Here is a 14,532-nt window from a genome sequence, read left to right as displayed (position 1 = left end):
GTTAGGGTCAAAGTTTTAAAAAATTCAACCTCTACGGCCTCTACCAACTTTTCTCTATGGTAATTAAGGAAGCCTATTATATAGAAAGGCATTACCGTACATATTCACACTTTTTAATATATACAGTTATGAACAGTACATAGGGCCCGAGCAAAGCCGTATGGAACTGCTAGTATATATATATATATATATATATATATATATATATGTATATATCTTGAGCATATTGAGAAGTGATACACGAATTAGCATTAGCGTATAAGCGATGCTCTTTGTGTAAACAAATCAAGCTTAGGTATTTCGGACGATGTCAAAACATCGTTAAACTTGCGATTCGCTCAGTAGCCGCCGATAGCATGATGGTTAGGAGCCTTGACTATCGTACAGACGGTCGGGTTTCAATCCTGGCTTGAGATAGTTGCCTGTCTAGCCGCACTGATGAGCTGTGAAACAGCGAAACAGTACTGTATGTGGATGACTATATATATATATATATATATATATATATATATATATATATAATATAAAGCTGAATGTCTGTGTGTGTCTGGTCACGAATAGGCTCCTATATGGTTGACTATTTTAGAAAACTGATTACATTTATGATAGAAAATGTATCGAGACACAGGAATGGGTATGTTTGATCTGGTAGAACGGTGGTTCATTAAAATTGTGGGGTCTGCATTTGCGCCTGGTCCACAAAGTATGGAAATAAAAAATGAAAAAAAAAAAAAACGTTTACAAGTGTTTTTGATATAGATGTACATAAGAATACTTTGATAAGTATGTTTCAACTTAAATAGGGATGGTATAATAAAATTGTGGGGTCTGCATTCGCGCCTAGCCTCCATAAAATGGAAATAGGCACAAACTTTAATAAAAACTTTTCATATCTATCTGCATAAGTATACTTTGATGATTATGTTTCAGTTTGAAGAAATATGGTATAATAAAATTATGGGGTGTTCGTTCGCACCTGACCTCCAGAGAATGAAAATATGTCACAATGTTTAACAAGGTTTTTTATATAGATCCACAGAATATTGTGATAAGTGTTTCAGTGTGAAGGGGTATGGTATAATAAATTATGGGGTTTATCTATTTTATTTTTACTTTCATCATATTTTGCTTTGGTTTTGATATCCCCAAATTCGAAGCTATCTCTTACAACCCTTCCTTTTCATAACCTATCATACTTTCATAAATCAGAGTCCATTTTCTGTAGGCTGTTTTTGAACCCAGTCAACGACGGGTACTTTTGCTAGTATGTATATATATATATATATATATATATATATATATATATAAATGAAAAGAAATCAATACTGTAAATAAAATTTTACAAAGAAATTTATTGTTTGACAGAATACTCAAAAAAATTCTTATTAAGAAATCCTTAATCCGTGGAGTTTCAAAGAATGCTATTCTTCTCTTCAGCGGAAAGAAAGATATTAGCAAATTATTAGTTTAAGGATTTCTTTTTATGACAACTTCCTATTAAGCTTTTTGGTTAGGATTACTATATAAATATAAACATTTATATTAGATATACATTTACACTTGCTTTTGTTTGGTAAATTTTCATTCTTATTGTCTGAATTGAATTATATGTATATATAATTTCCAGGTTAATATTTTCCAGAGGTGAAGCAACTAATGAATTTTAATGAGGTTCATTCAAGAGAGCTCAATACCAATATATACTTTTTATTTGTTTTACATAAGTATTTGTATGCCGTTACACATTCATGAGCATGTTTCGGTCAACCAGTTATAACTAACGAAAGTAGAATCTATAATGAAAATTTTCATTACAAACTTTGTAAAAGTAATAGCGTCTGAAGAGGTCTCTAGTTATTTGTAACTGGCTGACTGAAACATGCTCATGAATGTGTAGTAATATATAAATGCTTATGTAAAACAAATAAGTATATATTTATATTTAATATCTATAGATATATATCTTTCATGTTCACCAACAATCATTAGTATTGGTGATGTTACTGTACCAGCTGTCAAACGATTCAACCCATGGCTTGGAATAATTCAAATCCAAGCTTTTTACCACCTAGCAGTTGTGACAACCATATTTGAAATGCGGGTGTTTGGATATATGGCCATCAACGACAATCTGGATTTCTAGATGTGATCATCTGATTCTAAACTATATGTATATAAACTTTGATGTAGGGGCTACGAAAGAATATATTTTTGCCCTTATTTCAGCCTGGAAAATTATTACCCTCCGCTCACGCTGTTGACCGTGAATTTCGAGTGATGCAAGCTCTTGGCAAACAGGGTGTCCCTGTGCCACCAATGCTCGCTATGTGTGAAGATTCAAGGTATGTACCCAAACTTTATGCTTACATTGTATATAGAGGGAAACTTTACAAAATGTCGTCCTTGGAATTAATCTATATATCTATAAAAGTGAACGTGTCTGTCTGTCTGTCTGTGTGTCTGTCTGTCTGTGTACATTTCCCTACACAATAACTCTGTCAATTTTTAGTCTATAGACTCGAAATTTGAAATACCGGGTACTGAGATTTGGGAAAATCGATGTGACGGGTGTCAGCCAGAAATTTGGCTGTTAAGGGGTCAAATTTCAACGATTTGACCTTTAAGAACTCTACCCAACTCCTCCGAAAATTTTGGGTCTAGACACTTGGAATTTTAGATATAGGTTCCTTGAACCTCGATCTAACTTAATAAAGTGATTTGAGCCCAAAACTATAAATTTTAAGGGGTCATAATAGGGGTCAAATTTAAAAAAAAATTGACGTCTGCGGTCTATACCAAATTACTCAGACAATTTCTGGTCTAAACATTTGAAATTTTACATAAAGTGTATTCAGAGATAGGGCAAGCTTATTAATCGGTTTGAGTCGAAAATTTGAGTTGTCAAGGGGTCAAAGTTCAAAAGATTTGATATTTGCCGTGTCTAGCAAATTACTCGGCCAATTTGGTGTCTAAACGTTTGAAATTTTAGATATAGGTTCCTTGGACATGGATCTAACTTAATAACGTGATGGAAGCCCAAAACAATACATTTTAAGGGGAAATAATAGGGGTCAAATTTAAAAAAAAAATGACCATTTTTCTTTTGCTCAGCATACACCTGCAAACACCCGGGCAACGCCGGGCACCGATGCTAGTAAAATTCATAACTCTTTCTTCAATCCAGTCATATTTTTATTCTTTTTAAGACCGAGCAAGACCAGGCGGCCTGTTGGTTAAAAATAAAAATCTGTTTTATCGTAATATCCTGATTCACCATTGATGAGAATGAAAATATGAGTAAAACAGGGGAGATAAGTCATGTCACCAAGTCAATCAAGCATATCCATTTATCTAATTTATTTTACTTTATTAAATTAAAAAAAGGGGAGATAAGTCAGTATGTCATGTCACCAAGTCATAATCAAACATATCCATTTATCTAATTTATTTTACTTTATTAAATTAAAAAAAGGGGAGATAAGTCAGTATGTCATGTCACCAAGTCATAATCAAGCATATCCATTTATCTAATTTATTTTACTTTATTAAATTAAAATGAATATTTTACTTTCAATATTAATTATTTCTAAAAAAATGTTTCTGTAAATAAACATATTAAAAAAAACAATGTTAATTAACATGTTTATTGAAAAATTAGTTTACATTTTTTTTGTTTTGATCTACATGGCCGAGTCTTCAAATTCAATTACACTGTTTACGTCTGAGGACTTTGAAACCAGTACGCATTTGAGTGGGTAAATATGTGAACATGCCAAAATGTACTGTATTCTTAATTAAAAAAAAAATACATAAAATTTCTACTTTGTAATATTTCTGTCTTTCTTTGAATCCAGTGTATTGGGAACCCCTTTTTACCTGATGAGTTTGGTACGCGGTTCCGTTTATCAGTTACCCCTCCTCTCAGAGAAACATGATTTTGAACGGCAGAAAATTTATTCGCAAGTAGTCGATGTCTTATGTAAGATTCATTCAGTTGATGTCACGGAAGCAGGTCTTGATGATTATGGAAAAAAAGGTTTGGTACAATTTTTTTTTTTTTTAAATTAAGATCCACATTTTCTTTAATACTTATCATAAGTATATATAAGACTCTGATAAGAGCCCTTAAAGTAAAAAAGACCTCTTAGAGAATATTGTAACTCAATTTTAACTACCAAGATTTGTTTTGTTTATTTTTGAATTTATATGGTAGAATTTCGGAAACATTATTTAAAATAATTAAAGCAAACACACACACACACAAGAAAACGTAGATTCCATAAACAAAGCTTTATTAGAACTGCGCGCCTGTGGGGCAGGGTTGTCAGACTAATAAATGTTTGAAACCAAATTTTTCAGGAAAGAAGGCCAAATTCAAAAGCGAATATACATTTTTTAGGTAAAAAAGGCCCTGCCCCTTAAAAAAAGCCAAATTAAAGAAAAATTGACTATAGTGAAGGTTTTAACCCCTATATGTCTGCAGTTTTTTTTCTGTATAAATTTTGTAGTGTTTTCTTGGCAACATTGTATTGTACATTTATGCAGTGCTTAAACATATTTCTTTTTAGAATTTCTTAGTGGAACTAATTACCTGAATGATCCTATCACCGGTTACACTTCTCAACAAGGCTGGTACCCGTTTATACACCTGTGAACTTGTGTGAGCATACATTCACTGTGTGTATTTTGGCACAGAAGTGTATTTTTTTTTTTTTTTTTTATGGAAATTGCTCCAAACATAACATGAGGCCACTTGATATAAAAAGATTCAAAAAACAAACTTTCAAGATCAAAAATTAGCCAATGATAAGTGCTGTATACATAGATTCTGACCCAGAAAGCAGCAATTCTTTCCCCTTTGTCAGACACATCGGTCACAGAATATGAGGACAAAATAAAGAAAGTGATAATTATGAGACTGCTGAAAATAAACCAGTGTTCATTTTCTATAATCCAAATTTCTTTCAAATAATAATTTGGAATACTATTGTGACAATATCTTGACACAGTCTTTGCACTATTGTGGTGATACATTCATCAAAAGCTACCAAATGCAGAGACAATCTTCTCCTGTGCCAACTCTCACAATCTCAGACTGAAACTAACTGACTACGTGTATAAATCAAACTCTTTGTTTGATTCTCTGATGTTACTACTCAGGTCACTTTATTCAAAGTCATTGTTTTGATACTAAATTCTATTTGTTATTGCTTCTAAAATTCTAAAGTTGAAGTTTACATTTTGCTATATCGTGCGCCCAATAGCTTCTCCTAGACATCCAGAGACTGTCAGCTCTCTCCTCGGTGGCCAGCTAACTGCCCCTCTCTGACTGTTCAACTCTGACTACTAGTGTATACACAACCTAATTATTTGTTTCGTTGATTCTCAGATCCAGGTCAGTCAGTATTGTCCAGGTTCTCCCGTTGTTTTTATAATTAAATTCTAAAATATTTTTTCTAACTAAAATTTCTAAATCTTTCATTATAAATTCTAACTGTAAATATGTTTTTGCATTGCTAAGTTGTTTATCTTGCTTAAACATTTGACCCGGTAATAATCTATTGCAACTTTATTTTTCCAATATTTAATAGTATCTTCCCTATTGAGAATTATTCAATAACAATTGACAATCGCAGTGCCTTGCTAGGTTACTTGACAATGCCTGGGAGTCAAAAATATAACACTTTTTTTTTTTTTCAAACCGTTAAATTTTGAATATATATAATAAATAATAAAATTTATTTAGTCTAACACTTTACTGCAGTTTCATAATATCACCGATCATCAGAAGTGTCTCTTACTGGTATTAAGTGGAGGCATTTCTAATTACTGATAATACTGTGAAACTGCAGTAAACATATTTTAAGCTTTTATTATTAAAATAGCTGTATCCAATGGAGTATTGAGTTCTTTCTTTGTTCAAGATCTACCATCTTAATTTGATTCTGTTCTGATTTTGAACAGTTTGTTTCTTTGTTTTCTATTACAATAGGCATATGTCTGTGCATGTTGTGCATCTTTCAAAACAAAAAAACCCACCTTTTTATTATTATTCTCAGGTAATTACATTAAAAGGAATTTTTCCCGCTGGGCCAAACAGTATGAAGTAAGCAAGACTCAGGACATTCCAGCCATGACACAAATAATGGATTGGATCAAAGACAACATTCCTGAAAATGAAGCCACAACAGTGATCCATGGAGATTTTCGGTAGGTTAATTTGACTGAAGTGACAGTGTTGGAGATGGGGTGGGGGGATGAATGATAGCTATGAATTTTCATTGGATTAAACGTGAACAACATTTGACAATTGGATGATTCTTGATCCTATTTTATTTTTTCATATAAAATACTTTAGTGTCAATATTAATATAAAATATTTTAGTAAAATATTAACATAAAATACTTTAGTATTTTATATTAATATAAAATATTTTAGTAAAATTTTAACATAAAATACTTTAGTAAAAGCGAAAATGTATGTATGTTTGTGTGTATGTTTGGATGTCTGCTAAAAACTTTCGACAGACGCGATGAAAATTCACAAACTCTGTATCACATCAAAGCTCCATCTTTTGCGCGAAAAATATCGAAAAATTGGCCAAAAACGTTAACTTTTTCACCCCGAAATCGACAATTTTCGACAGGGGAGGGGCAACAAAAACGGTTCTCTCATGCCAATGACCGATTCTACGCATGCGTCAGATGATGTCGTGACCTGATTTACTTTAAATAGTTGAAAAACCAAACAAATTTCGTGAACGTCGCCTTAGCTCAGTTGGTTAAGGCCTTGGTTCATTATCTAAACATTTTGGGTTCGAATCGTGGTGTGAAGTGTTTTTTTTTTTTTTTTCGATTTTTTAAAATTTTGATATCGAAACAGGCTTATTTAAGCCATTTTTCACGTGTTCGTTTTTGTTTTCATCATTCGTTTGCCTTACGTTAGTTTTTTTTGTGTTTTTTTTCCCACTTACTGTTAACGTTATTTTCTTTTTTTACTTCGCTTATAACAAACAAACCTACATTGTCGTCGTAACGCTCAACGACTTCCGGCCGCGCACCTGTCAATTTGGTTCTTAAATAAATTCAAACATCTTTCACTAAATCATTCTGACTGGCCGATTTTATTTTCAAACTTCGCCTCAGGGCTTTGGGTTCGACCCCCACCCGCCTTGGTTCTTTTTTATTTGACACAACACACACCTCCAAACACCCGGGCATCGCCGGGTACCCCCCCCCCACCCCGCTAGTATTAATATAAAATATTTTAGTAAAATATTAACATAAAATACTTTAGTATTATTATTAATGACTTTGCTGCCAGATGTCTTCAAGTTTAAAAAGAATTTTTTAGCACGAAAGTGAGTGCATATATTTTCAAAAGATTAAGAGAAAACAAAATCTGACAGACCTTTTTTTTTATTTGCTACACCCGCCTTCCTTTCTTTTCCTTTTATTCTAAACTTTTGCGCTTTTTCTTCAACCAGTCTAGATGTGTTGCATGTCTTTTGATTTTGCATTTTTCTTGATTTTGTCTTTTTTTTTGGGGTCCTCCAACAAAGGAGGAATAGGTCCTCGTAATTCACCTCCGTTCATCTGTTCGTACTTTTCTCAATACCCAGATTGTGAATTTTTTAAAAGATTTTGCACACATTAGTCATGGTGAAAGTAAATTTTTGCCAGAACAGATTTTCCAAGATAACATTGGTTGCTCCCCCTAGCAGCCATTATAGGGGAAAATTACCCTCAAATCGTTCATCCGTTCATTTGTTTGCTCTTTTCTCAATAACCATGCATTGGATTTTTAAGAAAAATTTTGCACAAATATTAGTCAAGGTGAAATAAATTTTTTACTTGTGGAGGGGGACCTTGAATGCTCGGCTTACTTTTTTATTAAATTTTTCCTAGAATCTAAAAAGACAATCTGATGTCACTAGAGTTAGTTAGATCCATAAAATAAAAGAACAAAATTAATTTTTTTTAATAGATTTTTTAGTTTCAGAAAACAAAAATAAAATTAAACAAAGAATATTGGTATAAAAAATATACTAAAAACACAGTCTAAACATTTCAATAATTACTTTAATTGATATTTTTAAGAACTAATTTCTAGGGATTTATCCATTCTACTAATAATAGACCAAGTTCAAACGCATCATTTTATTATATCAAGGTTATATATGACAGCACCAGGCATGTTAACGGACATTAGTAACATTTCTTACTATTATGACAGAAATAACTAAAACGTCTCTGAAAAATTTAACACAAAAGCAAAATAAAAAAAATCGCCTTTTCAATGGCTTCAATGGCTTCTTTCTTAATTTTCAAATTTAAATAAAAAAAAGAACTAGAAAATTGCCATGTTTTTATAATTGTTTTCTTTTTCATTTCAGAATGGATAACATAATTTTTGACTCACTTGATCAGAATGCTTTGGCAGTTATTGATTGGGAACTTTCGACTCTTGGAGATCCGCTTACTGATTTAGCAACATGTTGTTTTTTGTATTATGTGCCATCAAACTTTTCCATTATTCAAGGTTAGTAAGGCTTAGTGTGTGCATATATATATTTTTAGATGAAATTATGTGTAGATGTTTATATATTTGTATGTTCAGGTTTCACTTGTAATTAACCACCATTATAAATTTTGGCACAAAGGGATTTAAAAGAAGGCATAAGTCCTTTGTGAAAATTCAGATACCTTCGATTTTTGTGAAATTTTAACAATAGGTATTAGGGATCAAATAATATTCTACAAATTCAATTTTTTGTAAGAATTTGAAAAGGTTTTTAGGGGACAAAATATGGCCATAATTTCTTATTTGAAAATTCAAATATTTCAGATTTTATCCAGTAACTAGACACTAAGCAAAATTCTTTAAATTTCAATTTTTTTTTTTTATGGCAATCGCTCCAGACAAGACATGAAGCCACTTAATGTAAGGAACTAACAAGAATGACAACTACTTATTGCAAAGACAATAGATGCCTATTGACCTAAATCTCAAAAAGACCAAGGCTGTGGGTAGAAGGAAAACAGTGAGCAGGAAGAGAGTTCCACAACCTTGCAGTTCTTGAAAAGAATCTTCTGGAATAGGAAGCTGTATTACAATGAGCTATTGAAATAGCGAATTAACAGAGACCACTAAACCAACAAGTAAAAAGAGCTGAAATAAAGGAAGCAGGGAATAGATCAGACAATTCTGAGGAACACCTGCCATAATGGTATTTGTAGAAAAAATTGATAAGAGTATATTCAACTGATGCAAAACTGTTCTGAGTTAATTTTACTCATTTTAAGTCCAGCACTAGCAACCAAACTCCAACCTCTGTCCCATCACCAAAAATGCTGACAATTGGAGGTGGTGGTTGAAACTGGGCCAAATTTGATTATCTAGCAGATATTTAATGCTATGCAAAATTTTGTGTATTTGTATAAAATGTAAAGATCACATTGGTTAATTAACACAGATGAGTACTAAAAGAAATATTGGGTTGGATATAGTATTTCATTAAAAAAAATGGAGTAGATTTTCAATTTTTGTTTGCAAATAACACATACAGAAAAATTACGTAAAAGACTAGTTAGCTAGAAGAAAATATTAATTTTTCAGATGCATTGCTATTTAGGTTGTAACATTGAACTGAAAAACAACCATATTGTAGTCAGCAGGGAAGCAGCTCCATGGTATTATTTTATATGGTAGTTCTTGGAAAAATACTTTGATCATGGAAGTTTTATTTAGTAGTTATTTACAGTTGTTTTAGCTAAACAAGTTTTTGATGTAAATATTTTCTGAGAAGGAGAACCTACCATAGAAATATCAATGGATTAGAAGGTGATGGTGGCTAACTGGTTTACAACAGACTGCAAATTTGTGCATTCCCAGTTTGAATTCCATTAATTTTGCAGAAACACTTTCATCAACCCATGCCTGACCTTGTGTCTAACCTCCTGGAGAGGAAGTAAACAAAACAACTGTGACAACGATCATAGAAACAAGTATCCAAGGGTGGCATGTGCGTATTATAAATAGTCACCGACACTTGAACTTGAAACCCGACTGATAGGAAACAAAAAGGTAACATAGGGTATCACTGGAAGAATACATAATGTAATTAAATCCTTCTTAAGAGAAAAATCTAGGTTGTCCTCGATGGTCGTACATTTAAACAAGATGATATAAATGCGGGAGTACCTCAGGGGTCTATCCTTGGACCTCTATTATTCCTAATATTCATAAATGACTTCCCTGATAAAATTGTTTCTGAGATGGGTATATTTGCTGATGACACCTCTCTTTATAACAGGCACGAGGGGAAAACAAATGAACACATCTAAGGAAAACAAATGAACACATCTAAGGAAATGGCAGAAACACTAGATGAAAACCTCCAATCTGTAGTGGAATGGAGACAAAAATGGATGGTCACATTCAATGCTGCTGGATCTTTTGATTGATTTTGGGGGCTTCTGTTTGGTGACAGACTAATCTTGCTTGACAGTATCATCTGTTCCCTTAGTTGGGCACAAACATCCATTCTTCATGAATTAGCCATCTCCTCCCAATATAGACTCTTTTTCTGATGTTTCTTTTCAGAAGTTTTTTGCAAAATGCATGCTGAACAATTTTTTGGTACACCTTTTTAAATTGATTTCTTTTTTTGGTACACCTTTTTAAATTGAGCGAATGCTATTACTGCACCTGGAAAAGAAAATCATTACAAAAAACTTATACCTTTTTCATCTTATTACCATTTATTGTTCAGCATATATAAAGACTTTAAGTGTACCAAAAGCTTCTAGAACATCTTGTATATAGAAAATATATAGAAAAACAACTAAAACTAAGGAATATTTTAACATGTATTTTGATTGATTAAAGTAGATAGAAAAAATGCCTTAAGAAAACAAATGTTGATTTACCCAGTATAAGCTATGTGGCCGACTATAGTTAAGGGCAATCTGAAGGCTCCTTTTATAATTAACTGCTACACTAAGGACACCACTTCATTTTTAGGATTATTCAACTTACCCTTGATCCTCCTCTTATAATGCTAAGTTTTTAGCAAGAGGGCAGCAGTCACCAATTTTTCAGTCTCTGGTATGATTCGATCATGGATTGAACTCTGATCTCCCAACTCATTAACAAACACTTTTACTATTATGCTAAATTAGCCGGTTATAGATTACTATGTGCGTATCTTGGGAGGGGGGGGGGAGTAGATTATGAAACCCTTTTTTTGTAGTCCCAGTATGAACATAAACAATGATAAAAAAAATAAAAATCTTTTTTTTTTTTACAGTGATCACCACTTATCAAGGCCCGGAAGCCACTCAGAGATAAGGGTTATTGCAAGTACATTACGTTAGTGTGAAGATTTGATGAAATGTTTAATTAGGGGGGGGGGCGGTTCATTAGGAATTTGTTAACATTGGACTTGAAGACATCCAAGTTGTAGTCCGGAGTGAAGCAGGCAGACGGAACAGAGTTCCACAGGCGTGCAGTTCTAAGAAAGAAGATTTGTTCATGGAATCCGCGTTTTGATTTAGGCACAGATATAGAGTGGGGGAAATTTTTCACAGTGGATTCAGCTAGACGGGTGTTTTTCGTGAAAGATTGGCAAGGGGGGACCAGGGATTGGAGTTCAGACGAGCACCTGCCATGAAAATAACGATAAAACAAAGATAGGCTCGCAACGTCTCTTCTGTGGGAGAGAGGTTGCAGGGTAGAGAAAAGGGCATCCCCCACTAAACCACAAAGTCTATTTTGTACTCTGTCAAGGCATGATTTTGGCAGCTCCTGCCCAGATATGGCAACAGTATTCCATCTACATTGATTTAAGACTTTCTATATCTTTCCTTTTCTTTTTTCTTTCTATCCAGGAATAAGTGATGTTGATGTGAGTCAGTACGGTATTCCAACCATACAGCAAATCCTGGATCAATACACGAAAACTATGAATCTGCCTCCAATAACAAACTGGAATTTCTACATAGTGTATACATTCTTCAGATATGCAGCCATTTTACAAGGCGTCTACAAAAGAGCAATATCTGGTGAGTTCTTCCTTATTCAATAGAAATCCTTGGTGCTTCTTTGTTATTAGAGCAAAATTCGAAATATTGAATTTCAAGTAAAATCAGTGATATCTGTTTAATTGTCATATCACAGTAATGAACATATCCAAAAATTATGAAAAACGATAAGGTAGAAAAATAATTATTAAATTTAATTGCTTTGGTCCAAAAAGCAAGGTTGTTCTGCTACAAAAGATTGTTCTTTTCTATAAACAAAACAAAAAAAGTGGTAGAAATAATTAACTTAAGAAAATTTTTAACATGATGATTCAAACTCTTCTTTTTTAGCAAAACTCAATATTCACTAATTGTCTTTCAAAACTATTTTCATTTATAATTAATTTGAAATCCAATATTTCGATTTTCACTCCAATAAGGAAGAAGCACCAAATCCTCTTTACAGCAATATCTAGTGAGTTATCTCCCTTCCTCTAGATTAGATAGAAATCGTGGTGCTTGTCAAGAATTCCCTCTATATTAAAAAAAAAAAAATTGTATGATCTATGCACCTGTGACAGAAAGAAAATATTGTACACCAAAACTCGGGTATATTGATCAAATAGTTTTATTTATTTTTAAATAAGAAAATCAAAATTTATAGCTAAACAACGAGCAACATTTGCGACAGCATCTTAAAAACAGGTTGAAGAAACAAGGGCAATAACTCCAAATAATTTAAATTTTGTGTTATTTTAGAAAGTCATTCTTAACATGAAGAAGGAGGATATTGGAAAAACTCAAATACGTTTGGAAATGATTTCCTTTATAAAAATAAAACCACTTGATTAATTTACGTGATTTTTGGTGTACAATATTCGCTAGAAATGCGTCCTCTCTTGCAGTTTTGTTAACTTGATCATACAGGCTAGATGTAACATCCTTGGCCTGGAGGAAACTCTGTTGAAAAGGAGATTCTGGTGGTCCGGTCATGTACTGTGCTGATTGGGAATGAGTTTGTCTGTTAATTGGTGGCACCCACTGTATCTACTTCAGACTTGGCTCGCGACAGTCAAAGCAGATATAGAGATCGTGTCTGGTTCTTGCGTTTTTGGTGTCCGTTGCTGAAACTGTGGATGGTTGGATCATGCTGCCAACTGATGAGGGTAGATGGTTTTGACATGAGATGCAGTTAACACCATTGGAGCTGGCTCAATCCATCCCAGGTGAATGCCACAAGTACAAGTAAGTAAGTACAAACTTTGAAAAGATTTACCTGAAGAAAATCAAAGGTTAGATTGATGGAAACGTTCTGAGAATTATAGTTCCAATAACGTAAATTCTCAATCCTCATCTCAAAAATATCAGTTTGAAACTCGCTTTAACCTTACCTGTACATTTGCACACTTGCACCAAATGGAATACATCCTCAATCCCAAAGGCACCAGAGTTTGAGCCATTGTTGAGTTTGCTTTTTTTCTGCTGACTGATCTATATAATTTTGTAGAGTTCTAGGAGGTCCAGCCTCCTAGGCTTTACTTTTCCATGCTTTAATAAGGAGTTTATTGCTAATTGCTTTAGCTGTCCTTATCAGTGAATGTTGATGAGGCTGTCCAGGTATTTTTTCTCTGGTCAGAATGCCCTTCCTTTAGGGCATTGGCTTTTCAAATCTCATTTTTTACATCTTCCTGCCGTGAGAAGGAGATAGACAACTAGTCCTTGGTCATGTTGTTAAAATGTTTTAATACACATTGCATTTTTCAGGTCAGGGGACAAATCCCAAAGCTGAAGCCAGTGGTAAATATGTGACTCATTTAGCTGAGATGGGCCTTCAGCTAATTCAAAAAGAGAAAGTTTCTTCTACTCCTCCAAATCCCCACTCACCTTTGTCTGGAGCTAAACCTCTAGGCAGACGGTCTTTTTCAACGTCAGCTGTTAAATTAAATGAAAGCTATGTTCCATGTAAGTTTCTTTTTATTTTTCATTTTTATATTATATAAAACTGTCTGAAAATTTGGTTTCTCAGACTCCTTTCCCTTAATCCTGCTTCTCCAATAATTTTTATATTCATTCCCTCTCTGTATTCGAAAAACTTACTACAAAAAATATTTCAACTAGACAACTATCTGAAAATTAACACCCACCGCTTCCCAACTTCTTGTTTAACATCTATCCTAACAGTATCTTCTATACTACTGTCTCGCATTTTTGGATTTGTCACTCTTCGATAACATCAATGTATGTATAAATATTGTCTCTGTTATCAAAATGCATTCTTGAAAAAGTCCACAAGTGCACAAAATATATTGAATCAAATTATATCTCTATTAATTGATTGTTCTAATTAGTTTGCCTTTTAGCCTTCTTTCGTATTATTGAATTTTCCATTGATTATTATATTGTATCCAATATATAGTAGTAATTTCAAAAGTTAAAAATAAAATAACTTAATTATATTTATATTAATAATTTTAGCCTTATATCTTTTGTTCCGTTTTATAAATTTGG

General features: G+C 33.0%; 1 protein-coding gene across 1 annotated transcript in view; it reads left to right on the top strand.

Annotated features, from left to right (window-relative positions):
* LOC145287829 (acyl-CoA dehydrogenase family member 10-like) overlaps window positions 1-14,532 on the top strand; it is a 116,429-nt gene that overhangs the window by 57,337 nt on the left and 44,560 nt on the right. The window contains exons 8-13 of the mRNA XM_080135735.1: window positions 2,227-2,342; window positions 3,855-4,036; window positions 6,060-6,210; window positions 8,397-8,542; window positions 11,893-12,066; window positions 13,789-13,986. Coding sequence (XP_079991861.1) covers window positions 2,227-2,342; window positions 3,855-4,036; window positions 6,060-6,210; window positions 8,397-8,542; window positions 11,893-12,066; window positions 13,789-13,986 — 967 coding nt within the window. The remainder of the gene's footprint in view (window positions 1-2,226; window positions 2,343-3,854; window positions 4,037-6,059; window positions 6,211-8,396; window positions 8,543-11,892; window positions 12,067-13,788; window positions 13,987-14,532) is intronic.

This window comes from Euprymna scolopes, chromosome 1 (genome assembly GCF_053919585.1).
Source record: "Euprymna scolopes isolate OS-2025 chromosome 1, ASM5391958v1, whole genome shotgun sequence".
Lineage (NCBI taxonomy): Eukaryota > Metazoa > Mollusca > Cephalopoda > Sepiida > Sepiolidae > Euprymna > Euprymna scolopes.
The sequence above is the reverse complement of the archived record's forward strand: the minus strand, read 5'-3'. Positions and strand labels throughout refer to the sequence as shown.